The sequence below is a fragment of the Heptranchias perlo genome, chromosome 11 (genome assembly GCF_035084215.1).
Source record: "Heptranchias perlo isolate sHepPer1 chromosome 11, sHepPer1.hap1, whole genome shotgun sequence".
Lineage (NCBI taxonomy): Eukaryota > Metazoa > Chordata > Chondrichthyes > Hexanchiformes > Hexanchidae > Heptranchias > Heptranchias perlo.
In genome coordinates, this window is record NC_090335.1 from 64,216,136 (window position 1) to 64,238,907 (window position 22,772).

Genomic DNA, 22,772 nt, shown 5'->3' on the forward strand with positions numbered 1-22,772 from the left:
ATAAAATGGTGATTGTCAAGATGTGGAATATTACTTTAGAAGGAGTTGTCAAGCAGAGTCTATCAAAAAGTGGAACAGACTGCTGAGTCATGGATTATTATTGGGTTAAAGTCTTGGGATTGCCAAAATGAGGAAGACCAAAGATTCTCAAAGGTACAACATTTGAAAAACATCAGGTGGAAGAAGAATGGAAGAGCCAGATTTTCTGTGTCCAGGGAGAATGGATGGACATCACTGAAAATGGGGTCTGATATGGAAGGCAGTGGAGCCATGTATTCTGGTCCTTAAAAACAAGGAACAATTTGGGGCAGAGACACAGGGTGATAAAGGGAATTGTACCGCAACTATGTAGTTGGGGAGGAGGCACTGTAAACTAAAAAGGGCAGACTCCATCACAAAAATTTGATAACCAGAAAACAAAGACAGTTACTGGGGTTTTTTGGACAATTTTTTCCACTGAAGACATTAACTCTTGCTGGGGATTCTATAATTGCTGTGACCCTCTGGTACCTCACCAGTAAAGTTATTCTTCATATGGGAGCCTGCACTGTGAGTGTGGGTAGGCACATCATTGTAGCCGAGCTGACCCTATCCTCATTCAACCTTCAAACAAGTACACATTCCTGCAGGGGTTGAGAATAGCATTCAGCAGTAGCCACCCTGGCTCATTTTCCCCTCGATAGCCCAAGAGCACACACAATTGTTGTCATAGAATTATAGAATCTTACAGCACAGAAGGAGGCCATTAGGCCCATCGTGCCTGTGCTAGCTCTTTGAGCTATTCAATTTGTCCCACTTCCTTGCTCTTTCCCCATAGCCCTGCAAATTTTTCCTTTTCAAATATATATCCAATTCCCTTTTGAAAGTTACGATTGAATCTGCTTCCACCAGCCTTTCAGGTCGTGACTTCCACCACCCTTTCAGGTAGTGTCCCCTACTACATCCATTGCTGGGATCAGTGCAGACCAGTTCTTTTCAGGTCTGTGTGGCTCAGCTATTTGCTGCCTGTACCAACTGAAGTACCAAGAAAACTCAACTGTGTTGAGAATTGATTTTATTTAACAGGTTGAATTACAAAAGGTTACAGTAAGCATGTTTTGATTCATTATATTTTGTAATACATTTATACGAGAATAAAAACAGCAATTATAAAAATGGCAACAATTTCATTGTAGGGCAGGCAATTATACATGTTCAAATTTGATTGACATTTACTCATTTATTTTGTTCCAGTTATAAGGCAGTAATCCACTGGAGAGGTTCCAATGAAATCAAACCACAAGAGTTTCTATTTGAGCATTCCTCCCTGTGGAGAGATCACTGACCTCCACCTGGAACCTCCCTACAACAGCAAGGCTAAGATCAAGTATTCAGCCTGTCGGAGTTCCTCTAATAGTTGGGTTTGTGAGATTATCTTTTCCAGTCTCTGATGAACTATAGCAGCATCAGCTGCGTCCACCGCCTTACAAATGTTTTTTTTTAAATAAATACATTCACAATAAACTGCTTCATACAATGAATGTGCTCTTCCCAGATCCAAACAGCTGTTCAAGTCTGCTGTCTGATCACTATTTATGTTCCACTATCAACGGGAGGCGGGGAAGCAACAGGGAGTATTGCCAGTGGTGTGCATTCCAATTATTATCTGGGAGTAGCAATCCTCATATTTTGTAATACTTTAACTGAAGCTTGGAGTATCCTCAGTTCTTCCCTTCGCAATGTTGCCACCAACTCCAGCTGTTCTGAAACCTCAGCCCTGTCATGCATTAGTTTGGAAAACTGCTGAATGGAAAAAAAGCCCAGTGAAGTAAAGCAGCTCAACAATCCAGGCAATTCAATCCGATCATCCCATCAACCCAGTTACATCAATCCCAGCAATCGAGTCAGACAATCCCATCGACACAACCCCATCATCCCACCCAACAATCCCAAGATATTAAGAACAGAGAAATGAGGTTCACCATCAATTTAGCCAACAGAAGCATATTCACCATTTAATTGTATACATTTGTAAAAGTGTAGTTCGAGTAACCTCAGTTCTGTTTACTAAGCATAACCTCCCACACATTTTTTGCTTTGTTTTTTCCCCACTTGCATTTCCCAGGCACTCTAAACCATTCTCAAGCTAAGAGTAAGAGCAAGCAATCAGTCTCCAGGTTTTTGCCAATGCTACTCTTCAGTTGGCTGTTGGAACACAGGTTCATTTAAGCTCAAATTTCTCTCCCTTGGTTCATGCCTTTCTCTTCTCTCTCCTCTACCCACTCCCAAAACAGGTTGCCTGAGATCAGGGGCTAAGGTATGGGGAGAACACACATCCTGCTACTCTATGCCAAGGCACGTTAGCCCACCAATATACTGCATCATATTTCCTGCTCAACCCAGAAAGGTAAGTTAGAACTGCAGGTGCCTGAGCTTTGTTAAATGCAGACATGGTAATCTGTTGGTCTCACTAGTATCAACAACAATAACAACAACTTGCATTTATATAGCGCCTTTAACATAGTAAAACATCCTAAGGCGCTTCACAGGAGCGTTATAAAACAACATTTGACAGTGAGCCACATAGGGAAATAATAGGACAGGTGACCAAAAGTTTGGTCAAAGAGGTAGATTTTAAGAAGCATCTTAAAGGAGGAGAGGAAGAGAGGTTTAAGGAGGGAATTCCGGAGCTTAGGGCCTAGGTAGCTGAAGGCCCAGCCACCAATAGTGGAGCGATTCAAAGAGGCAAGAAATGGAGGAGCGCAGAGATCTCGGAGGGTTGTAGGGCTGCAGGAGGTTATAGAGATAGGGAGGCGTGAGACAATGGAGGATTTGAAAACAAGGATGAGAATTTTAAAAGCGAGGCGTTGCCGGACTGGAAGCCAATGTAGGTCACGAGCACAGGGGTGATGGGTGAACGGTATTTGGTGCGAGTTAAGATAGCCTCTTAAAATGAGTTGCCCAATGCAATAAAAAAACAAATAATTTGTTGATTCACAGACATTACTTGTAAAGTCATTCAGCATTTTGTGAGCTTAATTTGGAACACAATCAGGCAAATCATTCAACTTTTGCCAACTTTGGGAGGGGACCAAAGAGAAGAATAGTCAGCACTCTGCGTGATACTAATACACCTCTGGTCACATTCCTGCTGTTGCTTCCTGGATTCGGTGCTGAAACTAGCACGAACAATAAAGTTCATATATAAAGAGATCATTTTTCTGCAGTCACTCTGGCTTTGACCAATATTTGTGGCCATCTTTCTGGCAGACCTACAATTCCCTGCATTTTTTTCCCTCCTCTGTAATTCTGGAAATCTCTGCTCTTCTTGTATTATCTCTATTTCTGGTAGACTACGATTTCGCTACATTTGTCTTTGGGATTCTGGCAGTGTAATCACAGCAGGCGCCCAGGCAGGCACAGAGCATTCATCCTGTTCTCAATCCTCAGTGGGAGGAGCACTTAAAGGAGCTCTGCATCACTTGCACACAAAACAAGTGCTGGAATTCAGCAATGTGGATTCTGGTTTTAATATAAATTGGGGAACACTACTCCTAATCCATTATATTTAGATTGAAAACTGCTTAGACATACAGTAGACAACATTTTAAAAACTACTGACCAAGGCTCCAATCAAGAAGAACTCAATACCAACTTGCTGCATTTAATACAGAGATTCCAGTTTTTTTCCCAGTAAAATCCAACCAACTGAACCTTCTCAAAGCTTTTGTGAGTTTCCAAAACATGAGGAACTGAGAAAATTGAGACAGCTGGATTCTATTGAAAAAGCCCTGGTCTCCATATTAAATATAGCAAAATGGTATCTCTGAAAGCAACTCTTGCCTTTTAACACTTGCAAATTTGGGGGAGGGGTGCACTTCGTAAATTTCTACTTGTTTTACAGTTTGATATCATGCAAAAGTTAGAACCTGGAATTGTAACTTTAGCACTGGATAAAATCATTAAGGTAGCCAAAAGACAAAAAAAAGCCAGAAGTGTGTTTTCTTTTGGAATAGGTCCCCTGGGTGCAATTATCTGGTGCAATACTGAGACCAGGTTTGATTGCTGATCTGTGCAGAGTTAGCTGAGAGTCAGTGCAAGCACCAGACTAGCCAGAATGCCTTGGGTTTGGGAGGGGGAGAGAATGGGGTGGTGAGGGAGTTCTTGCTCTTGATCATTATCCAATGATCTGTGCTGAAAGATTTCAAGTTCACTGCATGTATCGGGACACTGAGGGAGAACAGGATCGGGCTCACTTGTGATGCTCCATTTATGAAGAATGGCTACTTGGGCAAGGTACTGTAGGGCTGCTGGTGTCTGTGGAACCAAACACCAGCAAGAGTCAACACGTTCAGGGAAGCAGGGGGAGAAAAATAGGAACAAAATCTGCCAAGTGTGGCATTCACACTGGGGTAACGAGTACACTGGGCATCACAGTACATGGAGGAATACCTCAGCTGGTTTCAAATCCATTTCTATTTTCAAGAAAACCAATTATCTTCATTGCAACACATTGAACAAATCTCTGGAACATGAATTATCATAGGAAAGAATTAATTAAGAAATTTTTGCCATATTAAAGCAGCTAGATGTCTGCAGAACCAGATCATTTTAATCTATACCAGTAATCAATGAATCTTACAGCACTGAAGGAGGCCATTCGACCCATTGTGCCTGTGCTGGCTCTTTGAGAGAGCAATCCAATTAGTCCCACTCCCCCACTCTTTCCTCATAGCCCTGCAAATTTTTCCTTTTCAAGTATATAACCAATTCCCTTTTGAAAGTTACTATTGAACCTGCTTCCACCACCCTTTCATGCAGTGTATTCCAGATGATAACAACTCGCTTCGTAAAAAAAATTTTCCTCTTCTCCCCTCTGGTTATTTTGCCAATTATCTTAAATCTGTGTATTCCGGTTATCGACCGTTCTGCCAGTGGTAACAGTTTCTATTTGTTGACTCTATCAAAACCCCTCATAATTCTGAACACCTCCATTAAATCTCCCCTGAACCTTCTCTGCTCTAAGGAGAACAAACCCAGCTTTTCAAGTATCTCCACATAACTGAAGTCCCTCATCCCTGGTATCATTCTAGTAAATCTCTTCTGCATCCTCTCCAAGACCTTGACATCCTTTCTAAAATGTGGTGCCCAGAATTGGACACAATACTCCAAGTGAAGCCTACTTGAAGCCCAACCAGTGATTTATAAAGGTTTAGCATAACTTCCTTGCTTTTGTACTCTATGGGGGTGATTTTAAACCCCGAGAACGGGTGGGTTGGGGGCGGATGGGAGTTGAAAATAGTTGTTTTTTTGGGTCGCGACCGTAACATTTTCGGACTTTTCATTCCCTGTGGGAAGCCTGTACTTTTACGCGCCGACATTAAACCTGGAAATAAAGCCGGGTTGCGGTCGCGACCCAAAAAACAACTATTGTTAACTCCCACCCGCCCCCCCAGCCCACCTGTTCTTGGGGTTTAAAATCACCCCCTATGCCTCTATTTATAAAGCCCAGGATCCCATGTACATTTTTTTTTAATGCCAATATGGCAAACTGAAGCACCGCAGGATATAAAAGCACTCACTTGTTGCATCACCTTTTGGTTTTCATTTATGAGATGGAAACAGAGCCTTTCTGCAAGCTCTAAACTGCTTCGCTCGTTATCAGCAGAGACCGACAGACCAAGCAAGACATTCTTCCTCAGTAAACTGCAGGGTACAAATAATCAATAATTCAATTTTCACCATCCTCACAAAGCACAGCAAACATTCATGAAGGAACAGCAAATCAATCAGAAGACCCAAAAATAAAATGTGCAGCAGGACTTTCAGCAGAAAGTTTCTCTCTTGCAACATACCATTAACATGAAGCATTTTGAATTCTCTCCATTACATACCAGATCCTCAATGCAAGATTTTTTTCATATTTGTTCTCGGATAATGAGCAACTCTACCTAGACTATTCGCCCACCCTTAGCTGCCTGAAGTGGTGATGGTGGTGGGCCTTCTCCTTGAACCACTGCAGTCTTTGTGGTGATGGTACTTCCAGAATTGTGTTAGGTAGGGAATTCCAGGATATTGGCTGAGTGATGATGAAGGAATGAAACACAGAAACAGGAGTGGGCCATTCAGCCACTCAAGTCTGTTCCGCCGTTCAGTTAGATCATGGCCGATCTGTCCCTCAGCTTCATTTACCCACCTTTGATCCATATCCTTTGATACCCCTACCCATCAAAAATCAACTAATCTCAGTCTTGAAAATTTCAGCTGACCCAGCCTCCATAGCCTTTTGGGAAGGAGAATTCCAGATTTCCACTGCCCTGTGTGTGAAAAAGTGCTTCCTGATTTCACTCCTAAATGCCTAGCTCTAATTTTAAAATTATGCCCCTCTTATTCTGGATTCCCCCACCAGAGGAAATAGTTTCTTTGTATCTACCCTATCGAATCCCGTAATAATTTTAAATAGCTCAATTAGATCACCCCATAACCTTCTAAACTCAAGAGAATATAAGCCATGTTTATACAGCCTGCTCTCATAATTTAACCCTTTAAGCCCTGGTAACATTCTGGTGAATCTGCGAGGCCTTCAAGGCCGATATATCTTTGCTGAGATTCCGTGCCCAAAACTGAATGCAATACTCCAGATGGGGTCTGACCAAAGCTCTGTACAACTGAAGCATCACATCCTCACTTTTGAATTCCAATTCAACTTGAGATAAAGACCAACATCCCATTAGCCTTTCTGATTACATTTTGTACCTGTGTACGAGCTTTTGGTGATTTGTCTACATGGACACCTACTTATAATAAATCGACTAAGTTCCTCCCGTTGACCTATTTTTAGGTTCCCTTACACCATTGCTATTTTCCCTCTTCCTCCACTGTGATAAACGACTTATTTAACAAGTATATCATTTTCTTATTATCCATTATAGTTCCACCTGCATCCGTCTTTAATGGGCCCACATTCCCCTTTACCATCCTTTCTCAATGATATTTATAAAAACTTTTGCTGTTTGCTTTGATATCCGTTGCAAGTTTTTTTTTCATATTCCCTCTTTGTAGCTCCTATTACTTTTTTTGTAACCCTTTGTTGCTTTTTATAGCTCCCCCAGTCTGCTGGATTTCTACTTTTTCTTGCATTTGTATAAGCTATTTCTTTCAGTTTGATACTCTCTCTTACCTTATTTGTTGGCCATGGTTACTTAAGTACACAAGTGGAGCCTTTGCTTTTTAGTGGTATGTACAGGTTTTGTATCGTACCAAATATTTCTTTGAATGCTTCCCACCTTTTGTCTGTAGGTTTACCCATTAACAGTTCAGCTCACTTTAATGTGGTCAATTTATTTCTCATCTCTTCAAAGTTTTCCTTACTTAAATTTAAACCTTAGTTTATGACTTTCCCTTCTCCCCCCTCAAACCTAATATCAAATTCAATCATATTACGGTCACTATTTGCAAGACTGTCAGATTGTTAACTAATTCTGGTTTGTTATTCATTTCTAACTCTAGCAGGGCCTGTTTCTTTGTCAGTTCTAAAACATATTTTTCTGGAAAGCTGTCCCAAATACATTCCAGAAATTATTGCCTTTATTACCTGAACTGTTATGCTTCTGCCAGTTTTTGTGAAAATTGAAGTTTCCCCATTATACCCACTTTGTCTTTGCTATATGCTTCCCTGATCTCCGTATTTATACATCCCTCCCCTACATAACTACTCTCAGGAGGTCTGTAAACTACTCATACCAGAGGCTTGCATCATTTGCTGTTCCTTAACTCTACCCATACTGTTTCCACTGCCTATCACCCTTTTTCTACTGGGCTAATTGAGACTTTTATCAATATTGCTACTCCCCCTCCTTTCCTAATTTCCCTGTCCTTCCTAAAGATCCTATAGTTTGCAATATTTAGCTCCCAATCATGCTCAGGTTGTAACCAGGTCTCTGTTATGTCTACTACATCATTTCCTTTAAGCTGAATTTCTGCTTCAAACTCACTTTTTTTATTTCTTATATTACGTGCATTTATGTACAGAACTCTCGGCTGAGTAACTATCCCCACCTTGCCCATAATGTCCTGCTGGTGTTTTTTTCACATATAGTGAATTTCAGTGTGAATTTTCCCCTCACAACCCCCTAACTTGTTTCAATCTTTCCCCATCACCCTATTTACCCTTTCTGCAAGGACCTGGGAGCTTCTCCAGGGCAGTGTCCTAGGCCCAACCATCTTCAGCTGCTTCATCAATGACCTTCCCTCCATCATAAGGTCAGAAATGGGGATGTTCGCTGATGATTGCACAGTGTTCAGTTCCATTCGCAACCCCTCAAATAATGAAGCAGTCCGAGCCCGCGTGCAGCAAGACCTGGACAACATCCAGGCTTGGGCTCATAAGTGGCAAGTAACATTCACGCCAGACAAGTGCCAGGCAATGACCATCTCCAACAAGAGAGAGTCGAACCACCTCCCCTTGACATTCAATGGCATTACCATCGCCGAATCCCCCACCATCAACATCCTGGGGGTCACCATTGACCAGAAACTTAACTGGACCAGCCACATAAATACTGTGGCTACAAGAGCAGATCAGAGGCTGGGTATTCTGCGGCGAGTGACACACCTCCTGACTCTCCAAAGCCTTTCCACCATCTACAAGGCACAAGCCAGGAGTGTGATGGAATACTCTCCACTTGCCTGGATGAGTGCAGCTCCAACAACACTCAAGAAGCTCGACACCATCCAGTACAAAGCAGCCCGCTTGACACTCCCTTCACCACCGGCGCACAGTGTGTACCATCCACAGAATGCATTGCAGCAACTCGCCAAGGCTTCTTCGACAGCACCTCCCAAACCCACGACCTCTACCACCTAGAAGGACAAGGGCAGCAGGCACATGGGAACAACACGACCTGCACGTTCCCCTCCAAGTCACACACCATCCTGAGTTGGAAATATATCGCCGTTCTTTCATCATCGCTGGGTCAAAATCCTGGAACTCCCTTCCTAACAGCACTGTGGGAGAACCTTCACCACACGGACTGCAGCGGTTCAAGAAGGCGGCTCACCACCACCTTCTCAAGGGCAATTAGGGATGGGCAATAAGGGATGGGCAATAAATGCCGGCCTTGCCAGCGACACCCACATCCCATGAACGAATAAAAAAAAGGTGAAGGCCTTTACAGCCTTCCCTGGCCCCAGTGTCCCAAGAACCTGAAACCCTCTCATCTACACCATTCTTCCTATCACGCGTTGACAATCCCAGTTTTTCTCTCCCTGTCTGGTCCAGCACATGGCACTGGGAGTAATGCTCCTTAATCTATAACTTAGTTCCTTTAAATTCCCTTGCAGAACCTCAAACCTACTTCTATTTATGTCATTGGTTCCCACATGAACTATGACCTCTGGAGGCTTGCCCTCCCATTCCAGAACCTTTTGTATTCAATCTATCATGTGCCGAACCCTGGCACCCAGAAAGCAACCTACCGTTCAGGACTCTGGCTCACATCTACAAAAGAAACTATCTACTCCTCTGACGATAGAATCCCCCACATGAATTTTCACCTGTAGTTCGTCATGACATGAGTTCCAGATTTAAGTCAAAGTGCCACAAACAACAGTCACCATTAGGCAACTCTCACCAAGTTTCTAGCAGCCAACATGAACTGAGGTCTCAAGTGTTCTCCTACTCACTCTTTTGGTCACAGCAAAAGGTGGAGAAATTACCATAGGATGGCAAATAACTAATAAATGGAGGATACATTTTTTTTAAAATGAAGACTTTAAACACCTACTATTCCTCTGTTCTGAGACAAAACACCTTAAGAACTGTCAGAAGCCTCCAAGATGGTCCATCTAATCCAAACGTCAGGTTTCTATAAAGATACAAGAATGAAATGTTAACTGAAGTGAATGGCAAAATAAGTGAATTGCAAAATAGAAATTCTTGGTAAAATAACATAAATATGTTTGGTTCAGCTACTGTCCCGTTGATAAACTACTCGTTCAGGCCTCAATTAGTTACTGCTGCTTGGATGTCCAATTTTGTTTCTGATCTTCCAATCCTGAAATGTAAGATTGTAGAAACTACTGAAGGAGCCCGTGTTGGATCACCAATGAGCAGAATCATAGAGTAACTAGCTGCAGTTTATTTTGTTCCAACCAATTTCCTCTCCCCTTCCCACCCAAAGGCATTGACTCCTTGCTGGACTACGGTATCATGAACCACGACCGTTGTCCAGTATCTCATCCAGGTGATCAATAATCATATTTAAATCTTGATCGAGTGTCGTCTGATTATTCAACCGTGGGGGCATCACTGCTGAGCCCAAATTTATCTTTATGTAACATCCACTCACGCACATTTCCATCAGAAATGTACGGATAGCTTCCACATGTAAGAACCCTGACCAATTTCCCCTCCCAAGTTCTGGGGTTGAGGCCAACTGTAGCACTGCTACCACCATTCTGGCTAAGATTAGGTAATGCAACCCGGACAGAGATCAAACTTGGGGCCTTCCTGCTCTGTTATTCACTGGATAAACTTACTGAGCTACTGAAGGAAGTGTGATGCAGGTTTGATCCCAACAACTATCCAATCCAGGCAAGATGTTGTCGGGAAACACCAAGTGCTTCCGACGTAGGTGGAAGGAGGGGAAAAAAAAATCAGAAGGAAACTTGACCGTGGATTAACCTTGCACAGTTTCTGGTGGTTGGCTGTAGAGTGGTCATAGAGGAGACAGGGAGCCTCTCAGCTGCAGGAAGTGCCTGGTCAGACACAGGAAATTATTTAGAGGGCAGCAGATATTCTGGCTGCCCCTGCCTGAACTTTCTTGGCAACTCCAAAAAAAAACTTTTAACAATAATTTCAGTTTATGGACACAACATCAACCCCCTTTTTACATCTCCTTCCATTGACAATTATCAACACGGGTATGCTGGCTCAGGAGAGGAGGTGGTCAGCCTCATGCCAGTAGCTATGTTCCCTCCTTCTAATTTTCTTCCCCCTCGCCTTAAGGCAATGACTTATGCCAGGTAAATTTCCACAATACCAGCAACATCCAGTGCTTCACACGAATGACTGTTCTTCTCGGTGAGCTTAGACAAAACAAGGGGATGAAACTGGTCTTTGAAGCCAATGGAAAAGATGATCAAGCATGGTGTAAAAAATGAGCTGCCAATTCGTGCTTCAGAAGACGACCAATTTCACCCCCACAGGTTGGCAGACTTCCTCAACCATGGAGTCCAAAGTTGAGGTGGATCCCGTTGTCACTCAACATCTACACACATACAATTTCCAGCAGGGGTTAGCGGACAACCATCAGAGATGGAAACTGACTCCAGCCCAGGGGCTCTGAGGTCCAGGTAACGCCGCCATTCTTCTGATTGAGAGAATCACAGGTCAAGTACCAAACCTTTCTGATTTGTATGACTCATTATCACAACATGTGAAGCATTTACCTACTGAGGTATCAGGGGAGCCCCATTCCAATGACTTGACAGTTCATTCATTCATGCTGTGTCATTGACAGTTTTTCAAAGGTCTAACAATGAAGTGCAACGGGGTACAAATTCCTCAGATGTATACCCTGTCGACAGATCATTAAAATTATCCTGGATTCAACCCAATATCATAAACATAACACAAAACTGCTGGATATAACAACAGCATTAGAAATTAGTTTCACTGCACCGAGTGCTGTACAGCATCTTGAATCTGTGTGTTAAAGACATCTAGTGACACTTAATGGGTACTGCAACAAGTGACTTAAAATCAGATTACTGTCGCAACAGAACATGGCAGCAATCACTTTATATTAGAGATTAATTTTCCACAAAAAAGCAAAAGCACTATTCCCAGTGAAAATATATACTATGCATAAAAACCCAGCCTCCCACCCTTGCCAATCAGCATTCTGATGTGTGTGTGTAAGCTGCACGGTTGCATGGCTGATGATTCTGTTCTGCTCTGTGCAGGTAGCTTTGAAGTCAGCAAGTGCAAGGCAAAAGGAGGGTCCCCAAAATTCCATTGGGCACATTGTCTGTAAAATCTCCCATGATGGGTACAAAATGGCCATCCAGATCTCCTGTCATGGAAGAGACACGAGTATATTAACTTTCTTTCCTTTTAAAAAAAACGTCACATTCATGAACTCTGTTGTGCACTTAAAACGCTATAAAGTCAAATCATAGAACGCACCACAGAGGAACACCCTGCCTGACTCATGACCACACCTGTGCACTGTGTAGGCACCACTGCCCAAACAGTCACTGGGAAGCTGAAATTACCATCCTTTGAGCACTGAAGCAACCGCCCCAGAAACTCCAAAAGCACATACATGGCACCCACTGAAAACCCCACCCTCCTGAGTCAACAGTCCATTACTGTTCATTTGATTAGCAGATACAAAATCCCTGCTCACACAGTGATTTCAGTAAGACATAGGAAGCAGGGGGAGGGGAGGGTTCCAAGTGATAGTGAACATTATATTATAATATATAAATAAAATCTAAACTGAATTTAAGATTAATCACTATTAATTATGTTTCAGTGAAATAGTTTTGTATGCAGATCGAATGTAATTGTTTTATTGCCCACAACTTTCCCTTCCCTTCACATGTTGACTTCTTGCTGCAAGCTTCAAAGACGGCATCTGCCCTCAGGTACCACAACTCTTCGTAAGCATTCCATTATGTCGTCCTCATCAGTCATCCACATGCAAAGTCGCTGGATAGAGATCAGTGCAGGATCTCTGGCTGATTTTTCCCTCTCAAACCCAGGGACATTGAGGCTAATTGTGATGTACCCACCACTATCCTGAGACAAGCTAACTCAGCACAGATCAGGAGGTTGAACCTGGGTCTGTATGGCACAGCTATTCATTTGCTGATCCCACAATATAATTTTTAAATGAGCTACACTATAAAACAGATGATCTGGTCATTTATCTCATTGCTGTTTGAAGGAGCTTGCAGAGCATAATTTTGGCTGCCGTATTTCCTACATTACAAGTTGTAAAACGCTTTGGGACATTCTGAGGTCATGAAAGGCACTATATAAATGCAAGATCTTTCTTTACATCAAAACACACTGCACTAAAATTATTGATGGCGGGGTGGGGGGGGGGAAGTTCCCTTTGCCTATTCAAATTATTTTAATTGACCACTTAGACCAGGATGTAAATAAACTTACTCCAGGGAGCCTTCGTCCTGTAGGAATAATAGATTTCTGTTCACCAGTTTGTCCTTTTGAGAAAGGTGGTTACAAAGAACATCTGAAAGCAACCATCAGAAATGTGACTTTAATTTTAAAAAATATTCTAACTTTTTCATTGTTGCAACAAATAATGTCCACAACTGTGAACGAGGAATAAAACTAAAATACAGCAAGGTCACAGTAAGGCCCACATTCCCCCGTGTGCGGAGTTGATAATCTCAGGAGGCTACTGGGAAGAGGCAACAGGAGAATCTAAAAGCTTTCCCACCAGGACAGAGGATGGAAAGAAACAAACATAAAAAGGGGGCAACTTTAACCTAACCCACCCATCGGGAAACTGACAGGATCGAGTGCAACGCTGGGTTTACACCCCGCCTGATTTTACTCTCCTATGAAGTCAATGGAAAGTAATATTAGGCAGCATTCCACCCGATCCCATGGGTTTCCCACCCATCGAGTTAGGTTAAAATTACCCCCATAATCTCTGTTCTCACATATTTGCCAGTGGCTGGTTTCAAAGTACCATTTGCAGATTCTGAAAGTGGTTTTCCTATCCTCTCAGCCTTAGCTACTGATGGGAGACTGGAGAAAAGGTAGAATGTAACTGAGAAAAATAGGGAGCCTTATTGCTATAATTCCCAGAAGTGTTACATATTACAGAAAAACTGGAGGATAAATGTGTGAGAAATGCACCCTCCCCCTCCGCTCGGGGGCAGCACCCTCCCCCTCCGCTCGGGGGCAGCACCCTCCCCCTCCGCTCGGGGGCAGCACCCTCCCCCTCCGCTCGGGGGCAGCACCCTCCCCCTCCGCTCGGGGGCAGCACCCTCCCCCTCCGCTCGGGGGCAGCACCCTCCCCCTCCGCTCGGGGGCAGCACCCTCCCCCTCCGCTCGGGGGCAGCACCCTCCCCCTCCGCTCGGGGGCAGCACCCTCCCCCTCCGCTCGGGGGCAGCACCCTCCCCCTCCGCTCGGGGGCAGCACCCTCCCCCTCCGCTCGGGGACAGCACCCTCCCCCTCCGCTCGGGGGCAGCACCCCCCCCCTCCGCTCGGGGGCAGCACCCTCCCCCTCCGCTCGGGGGCAGCACCCTCCCCCTCCGCTCGGGGGCAGCACCCTTACCTTTGTCGACATATACTACATTGTGTGGATTACTGCTCGCAAGAAATCCATATTCCAGTAGGAGCCGCTGGTTGTCATGTGGTCCGTAACAGATGAAAACCTGCTCATATCTCCTGCATTTTGTTACCGTGCTGATTTCATAATGTTTGCTTTTCTGGTTGAAAGCAGCCGTTACCTAGAAGCATAAAAATACAAGTTAAACCTGATCTGCATCGGCTCCTGGTGCCTTCGAATTAAATTGGTCATCCTCGTGTTTAAATCCCTTCATGGTCTTGCTCCTCCTTATCTCTGTAACCTCCTCCAGCCCTACACGCACTCCCCCCCCGCCCCCCTCCCAGAACTCTCTGTTCCTCCAACTCTGGCCTCTTGTGCAGCCATCACCGCTTCCTTCACCCCACTATTGGCAGCCATGCCTTAAGCCTTCTAAGCTCCACACTTTGAAATTCCCACCCTAAACCCTGTCCACTTCACTCAGCTCCTTTAAGACTCTCTGTAAAACCCATCCCCGTGACCAAGTTTTTAGTCAAACCTCCTAATATCTCTTTCTGTGGCCAGCATGTACTTTTGTCTGATTATGGTAGCATGAGGCATCTTGGGATGTTTTTCTACATGAAAGGCACAATGAAAAAATGCAAATTGTTGCTGTTAAACCTCTGAACTTTGCTGTTGCTAGTGTGTGTGTGTGTGTGTGTGTGTGTGTATGTGTGTGTGTTTCTTTTCTCACCCTTTCCTCACATTCATGTCTCCTGGCGAAGAGCAGAGTTGCAAGCTGAGAGAGGGCACAGTACCTGGCCCCAGGCATCTGCCAACCCTTGCTCTGAAAGCAGTTGCCAGGAGAGGATTGATCAACAGCTCAGGTTGGCTCATCTTCAGCTTTTTCCTTCCTGTGGGGAATGATCTTGACACTTCTCCTGAAAATTTTGGCAGAAGAATCTGCAAAGCATTTGGCAAGGCTGCCAACTGAAGGAACAGGTGGATGGAAGAGCCGCAAGAGGAGTGAGAAAGGACACCACAGGACACGACAAAGTAGAACAGCAGGAAACGTGACTAAATCTTAAATGTACATCGGAATTAAATACATAGGAGAAGGGTATTTGTTAATTTGGTTGCAATATTGGTATAGGATGGGGATGGGCAGCAATACATGATTTGTGAGTGTCATTCACAACAGTGAAATATAAATCAGCATTACATCATACACAAAAATGTAAACAATTAATTTAGGACGGGATAGTGATGGGGAGGTGGGGGAAAAGGAATGATCCTATTCTTTTTTAAAGATCATTTAAATTAATTTAATTTCAGTGTAATCACCGTTCATGGTATTAACCACTATGTGAGGAGTGCTGTAAAACACGTCAGGAATTTTGGTACTGATACAGCACCTCCTGCTTGATGATGTATTTTAATTTAAGCACTGTTTACGTGAACTGTCTTCTTACCTGAGCAGCAGGGCTGTGATTCAGCAGGTCTAAGTACGGTGCCAAGGCATAGACATCAGGCTCTCTAGAAAAGAATTCACTCTGGGCATGCTCCATATAAACCGTCCTGGTATTGATGCTGCACCAAGCCCAGCGCAAGGCACTGTATGTAAAAACATCCTCTACATGCTCAGAAAATAAGGGCTGCAGCGAACTGAAGAAGCATTTCGAAGAAAGGTACAGTTCTTGAACCACACTCTTTTGCTCCTGAATCTGCTTAACCAGAGGGCCAGGAAACAGATCAATTACTTCCTCTGCTAAATAAACTGGGCATGTGTATGCCTTTGGTAAGATATCGATATAGGGCTTCCATGGAGACTGGCTCCCAAAATGTCTCTCAGCAATGAGGAAAGTACACAAGGCTTGGAGGGGAGACAAACAAGGTTTCCACCTGGAAATAATAATCAAAATTTTAAACGTGCAAAATGTAAAAAGAAGACTTTCTTTCACAACTTTTAAGCACTTTCGAAGTGTAGTCACTGTTGTAATGTAGGAAATACGGCAGACAATTTTGCGCACAGCAAGGTCCCACAAACAGCAATATGACACTGATCAGATAATCTGTTTTTTTTTATAATTATGTTGGTTAAGGGATAAATATTGGCCAGGGGAGAACTTCCCTGCTCTCTACGAAATAGTGCCATGGAATTTTTTACGTTCACTAGAGGGGACAGGCAGGGCTTCGGTTTAAGGTTACATTGAAAAACGGCACCTCCGACAATACAGCACTCCCTCAGTGTAACCAAAAACTCCCCTGTACCTGAAGTTTAAATGGCCCCGTGACCCAGTTACTACAAAAAAAATAGTAAGAAGTAGCCAGCACAGAATGCAAAAGGGATGATCATACTTGACGAAACAAATAGAATTCTCTGAGGAGGTTACAGACATAGGAAATGGGTGAAATGCAGTGGATGTAGCGTACATAGACTTTAGGAAAGGCTTTGATAAGGTACCACGTGGGAAACTACTCGAGAAGATTAAGGGGTATGGTATTGAAGGGAGGAGAGCAAACTGGATTAAAAATTGATTAGAAGGGAGAAAACAGAGCGTAGGAGTTAAGGACAATTTTTCAGAGTGGTTGGAAGTGGGTTCAGCATATATATCAATGTTTTGGATCCACGCCTTGAGGGAGTGGTGTTGAAATTTTCAAGACTTTACCAAAATTGGAGCTTTAATTATTTTTTTTAGAAAACCAAAGAATGTTGCAAAGGGCTTTTGTTGAGATGGGGAAAGTGAACTAAAAAGTGACAGATGGAATTCAATGTCAGTAAGTGTAAGGTGATGCATGTTGGCAAAAAAGGCAGCAGTAATTATGCTGAATGTAATTACACTCAGTGCAGTGGAACAGCAGAGGGATTTGGGGGTACAGGCTCACAGTACATTAAAGGCAGCACCTGAGGTTGATAAGGCTGTAAAAACAGCTAATGGTTTTATCACAAGATGTATAGAATATAAAAGCCAACAAGTAAAGATGAGCCTATATAAAACCTTAATAAGATCTCAGTAGTGTATGCAGCACTGGGCTCCACACCACAGGAAGGATATAGAGGCTTTAGAGAGGGTACAACGCAGATTCACTAGGATGCTGCCTGGTATGAGAAAATATAAACAAAAGACTAGGAAAATAGGGTCTTGGTTATGGTAGAAGTCTTTAAGATTATGAAAGGATGGGTCAGGGTGCATAGATACAGTCTGCTCCCAGCAACTGAGGTGTCAAGAACGAGGGGCCATAGCTACAAGATTAAACTAAGGTGATTTCGAACAGAAGGCAGGAGAAATTTCTTTACACAGATAGTTGTGAGGCTGTGGAATTTGTTTTCAGGGTTTGTGGTTGAGGAAGAAACAATGTTAACGTTCAAGATTGGATTGGATTGGTGAATGAAAGAGTTGAAGGGCTATGGGAACAGGGTGTGTAAGTATGATTCAAACTATTTTCTCACGTGGAGGTTAAACATCGACGTGGTCTGGTTGGGCCAAATGGCCTGTTTTCATTTTGCAATTTCTATGTAGTTACTGGATCAATTTTGTCAAATCTACAATAATGTCTGTCACTATCGGTGTTGCCTTGCCATTGGAAATCTCTACCAATCAAATTATTTAGTGTGATGCAGACTGTGCAACACATCAAATTAGCACAAGCTCAACCTGCAAGACAATAGGTAATTAATAGAATCATTTAATTTGGCAGCGCAGAAGACGACCATTTGGCCCATCACACCTGTGCAAGCTCTCTGGAAAAGCTATCCATTTTGTCCCATTTCCCTGCCTTTCGATAAAAAGTTGAGGATTTAATTGAAACTCTTTAGCCCATTGAGTCTCTACATTCTGGAAAAATAAAATTATTTGGGAACATCAGTGGAGAACTGCAGATTTAACTTCATTGGACAAAGACAAACCTTTCACTTTTCAACCAAGGCTTTTTTTTTAATTATAAATTTGAACAACAGCGAGACTTTTATTCGGCAGTGCCAAAAATAAATCAAATGTCTGGCATGGGGATGCAAAGGGAAAGAAAACTCAAGGGCATCTACGCACAAGTAAGTAAAGTATTACATTGCTTTCCCAGGGTTTCATCCCCCAAATATAAGAATTTTGTTCACTTACAGAATGTGCACTTGAAGCCACGTGCAGAAACATGTGGTTCCACAGCTCAGATCTGCTGTCGGCTCCTACTTTCTGATGTATTTGGTCATTCGGATTAACCATTCTGCATTGGGGAACTTTTCTCAACTCTTTATGATACTCATTAAAACACTGCAACCATTCATAAACAACTCATAAAACCGAGCTTCATTCACAGAGTAACCCCACAGAGCCAGAGCAGGAAAAAGACACTTCTCTTTCGCTCCCCCATCCAATCAGGAAAACATATAAAATTTTATACTATTTTACTAGGAAATCCCATGAAAGCATCACAGTGTCCAACACAAGTCCCCCAAATTCCAAGATTCTCCTTTTCCCAGCCCTCCAACCCCTCGTCCAAGTTTTAATACTTGTTGAATTCTCAAATTACTTCCCTTGGGAAGTAGGAAAAAGGATTGAATTGGAGTCAGTAAAAATTTTATTCTTATTTGCATACTTGGCCAGTGCACTGGTCTCTTGAGGTACAAGGATTAAAGTGCTGACATGACTCTTCCCCTCTCCCTCACTGCCAGTTTTATAAGGGAACCTATTCATGAATAAAATATTTGCATTACCTCTGCCCTTATCTGGTGGATTATGCCTGGCTTTCATCAAGAGAAATTATTTACTTTTTGAAGTAAGACTTCCACTAGATTTGTGCAACAGAATCCAACACTACTGGGCACAACTTACCTCTCAATGTATTCACCCAAATAACTCCCGAGGACTGTACTGGTGGTCAGCAGACACTTCTCAGGTAATGCAATAACCAGATCTCCTGGCTAAATGAGAAACAAGAATAAAGTGGGTTTAGATTGTTTATACTTGCTATGATGCTTCTTCAAGAAGTTGGATTAAGCCTGGGATAAAACCAAACAGCAAAGAGCTTCTGGTCTGTAATTTAAAACTGTAAATCTGCCACAGTTTCTTTCCCCAAATCTGAAAATATATATTAGAGAAATCTCATATAAAAGTCTCACCCACACAAAGCAGGATCTCCCACGAAAGGATGAGGCAGGTGACCTTTTCAGAACTCTCAATATACCATTCTTTAGCCACTCCAGTGCAAAACAGCAGCCCGATGGCACATTCATTCACATTCATGGGAACAGGAGTAGGCCTAACAAAAATCTACCAATCTCAGTTTTGACATTTTCAATTGATCTTGCCTCAACAGCTTTTTGGAGGAAGAGAGTTCCAGATTTCCTTTACCCCTCTGTGTGAAGAAGTGCTTCCTGACATCATACCCTGAACAGCCTAGCTCTAATATTAAGGTTATGCCCCCTGAAACTGGTGATATTGAGTAGTATCACGGGAGTTGTTTGGAGAAAAGGAAGAGCAAACTGACCAACAAGTCCACTTATGGTGGCCAATTATAGTGTTTGAAGAACAAAGGTGGAAGAGGAGGAAAATAACCTATTGAAAAAGAATTAATAGAATTAACTAATTGAATCACTGACCTGGAGAGCTTTTGTGGTCATTAGTCCTCTGCCAATATCTGAACAAAAAAAAGGACACAATTATTCTTAGACAACCTGTAATGGTCAGAGAATGGTTTATTAGAAACATATGTATTATTATTTAATGTCCTCGCATACAGATAGATTACAAACTTGCATTTACATGGTGCCTTTAAAAGTAGAAAAACGTCAAAAGAACACCATAATGAATATACAAGTAATTATGGGCAATAAGTTTGCAACCTAGGGTCCTGAGATTTGGGTCTGCAAGATCAACAGATTTCTGTACCTGTTGGCTTAGTACTATGTTAGTTCTCCTGCTGGATACTAATAAAAAAAATGTTTCCTGCAACAATAGCACTATTTTCCTTAGGGTAACTGATGCGGTCTTGCAGAAGCTGGGGGTCCTCAGGAGTGTGCCAATTTTTAACCAGAGTCCAAAACAAAAAAGTTTGAAAGTCATTGCTATAGACTTGGCGGACAAGGTACCTGCAGACACCCTCATCGGTGAAATATTAATAAAGTTACAGAACATAATGGGAAGGAAAGAAAAAAAACTTACATCGATGTAACACCTTATCATATCTCCAATGATATCTCAAAGAGATTCAAATCCAATGAATGACTTTTTGGAGTGGGGCTTGAATCCACAACCTTCTGGTTCAGAGATTCTGGTTCGACGAGTGCTACGACTGAGCCAAGCTGACATTTAAATGTGGCATCGATCAACCCATGTACTGAAATTCTCACCAGCACTGGTGTCTGTCAATTAGCTTTAACAATCTGTGATTCTGTAAGGAGTGTACATTTGAGAGGATATTTTTAAAATATATGAACGTATGTGTCAGATAATGATGATGTGGAGATGCCGGTGATGGACTGGGGTTGACAATTGTAAACAATTTTACAACACCAAGTTATAGTCCAGCAATTTTATTTTAAATTCACAAGCTCTCGGAGATTTTCTCCTTCCTCAGGCAAATGCCTGACGAAGGAGAAAATCTCCGAAAGCTTGTGAATTTAAAATAAAATTGCTGGACTATAACTTGGTGTTGTAAAATTGTTTACAATCAGATAATGATGGGGAGGGAGGGCTATCAACAATTGTCTTGAGAGTGCCACAAGTTCTACAGGCATAGAGGCTCTTTCAGAACAGGCACTGCACCATGCGAGTTTTAGTTTTTCCTGTTCATTTCACCAAGTCTCAAGAAACAGGTCACTAACTTATCAGTATGCTGTAGAGGCAGCATTCAATTGTCCTTTGCTGTCATTCTACAGCCAAAACAGACTGCAGATGAATAATGAAATCAGATTGAATTCCAACACATGAATGCAATCTTTATGGCAGATAATACTAATTTGTTACTGTGCATATATTTTATTGGCCACTGCAAATCTAAGTAGCAGATTACTCTGTTGCACTGCAAAAATATCACATTGTTTACAACATGCAGCTATTGTAGCTTGTCTCCCTCCCTCTGATGCATTCAGTGCCTCTTTAAATGTAACAGGAAGGTAGGCAGGGGGAGACAAAAAAGAGCAGAGCAAATCACATACCTGGAAAGCTTGCTGGCACCAAGTAGAAGTCACTGAAGCCTTTCTTTTTCAGCCATTTCCTCAGCTGCACATACTCCGTTTCATGACTAATGTTGGCTGTGCAAAGTTGACAGATTTAATTACATTTTTATATGTCATTATGTTTATTGGTCTATATCAAACTTTTTGATCTGGCTGCAGTTAAATCAATATTGAATACAAAAATGCATTCCCTCCCAAGTAGCAAAGGGTGTTTCTTCTTCTCCCTTCCTCTCTTGAAGGCAGTAACTCACAATGGGATGTGGTTCCACAGAGCAGGCAAGTGCCCATTCTTCATTCACGAACCTGAACAGTGAGCATCAGTAGGCCATTCAAAATTGGGGTGCCAACCTGATCCCATTCTTGCAAGAATTCTAGATACAGACATTTTTCTAATAGGGGGTCACTAGATCGCAATCAGAAGAGGAAACCCTGGTTGAGATCATCTAACTACCCGCATCAATAGGACAGTCTGGAATCTAACATTCATAGAAACATCAAGGCCAAGGAGCAGCATTAACAGCAAAATTATCTTCGGTGAAAAGGATTCAGGAAACCATATTGTTAACCAATTTAAACCTCGGCATGTGTCTGGCTGCCTCAGTGTGCAATGTCTACTTGTAGGAAGCCTTCTGCAGTTAGCAGGCACTCCATGATGCATCTCTCCTTTACGCTAAGATTTATTTAATGCACCATTTTTAGATTCCCTGACAGATTAGCGGGTAAATGTGGAAGGTCCCAGATTTTTTTTATTCGTTCATGGGATGTGGGCGTCGCTGGCAAGGCCGGCATTTATTGCCCATCCCTAATTGCCGTTTAGAAGGTGGTGGTGAGCCGCCTTCTTGAACCGCTGCAGTCCTTGTGGTGAAGGTTCTCTAAACTATGCTGAGTTAACTGATCTCAGTCAAGGCAATGATAACAGCACTGCAATTTGCTGCAATGCCCCTGAGCTGGGGTGGTTTAAAAAAATCTGGGTCTTAACCAGTGACCCCATGCTAAGGGGGGGGGGTATCACCCTGATATTGGATGTTAAGATTTACTGCAGTAATTTTTACTATTCTAACACCAGCATCCTCAAGGCACAACCCCATCATGGACCCCTTCATTTCTATTTGGTTTTGGACTTGCCAATAGGTGGCGATCCTAATGCAGCCGAAAACTCAGCAAAGGCACGCCACAAACATGGTTGTAATGTTAGTGTTGGTTACCAGCATCTCCCACAGGCCACAGGTTTGCTCAGTCCCACAGCCTCTCGTGGGCCAAGCCAACGAGGAAAGCTGAAACCTCCCGCGTTCCGCCTGGTTGGGCGCGCGACCAATCCTGGGGAAACTTT

At 42.8% G+C, this 22,772-nt stretch overlaps 1 protein-coding gene across 7 annotated transcripts in view; it reads right to left on the minus strand.

Annotated features, from left to right (window-relative positions):
- Positions 1-1,039: 1,039 nt before the first annotated feature.
- Positions 1,040-22,772, minus strand: part of setd4 (SET domain containing 4) — a 74,707-nt gene continuing 52,974 nt past the window's right edge. For 4 of the 7 annotated variants that reach the window (XM_067993260.1, XM_067993261.1, XM_067993262.1 and 1 more), the window contains 9 exons: positions 21,422-21,517; positions 19,865-19,902; positions 19,098-19,186; positions 15,744-16,173; positions 14,302-14,476; positions 13,163-13,244; positions 9,765-9,845; positions 5,562-5,685; positions 1,040-1,782 (listed from right to left, as the gene is read on the minus strand). In XM_067993260.1, the coding sequence (XP_067849361.1) occupies positions 1,642-1,782; positions 5,562-5,685; positions 9,765-9,845; positions 13,163-13,244; positions 14,302-14,476; positions 15,744-16,173; positions 19,098-19,186; positions 19,865-19,902; positions 21,422-21,517 (1,256 nt within the window). In that variant the 3' untranslated portion in view covers positions 1,040-1,641. Of the gene's footprint in view, positions 1,783-5,561; positions 5,686-9,764; positions 9,846-11,868; positions 12,057-13,162; positions 13,245-14,301; positions 14,477-15,743; positions 16,174-19,097; positions 19,187-19,864; positions 19,903-21,421; positions 21,518-22,772 lie in introns of those variants that run through there. The other 3 variants (XM_067993265.1, XM_067993264.1, XM_067993266.1) reach the window with 3 other exon arrangements.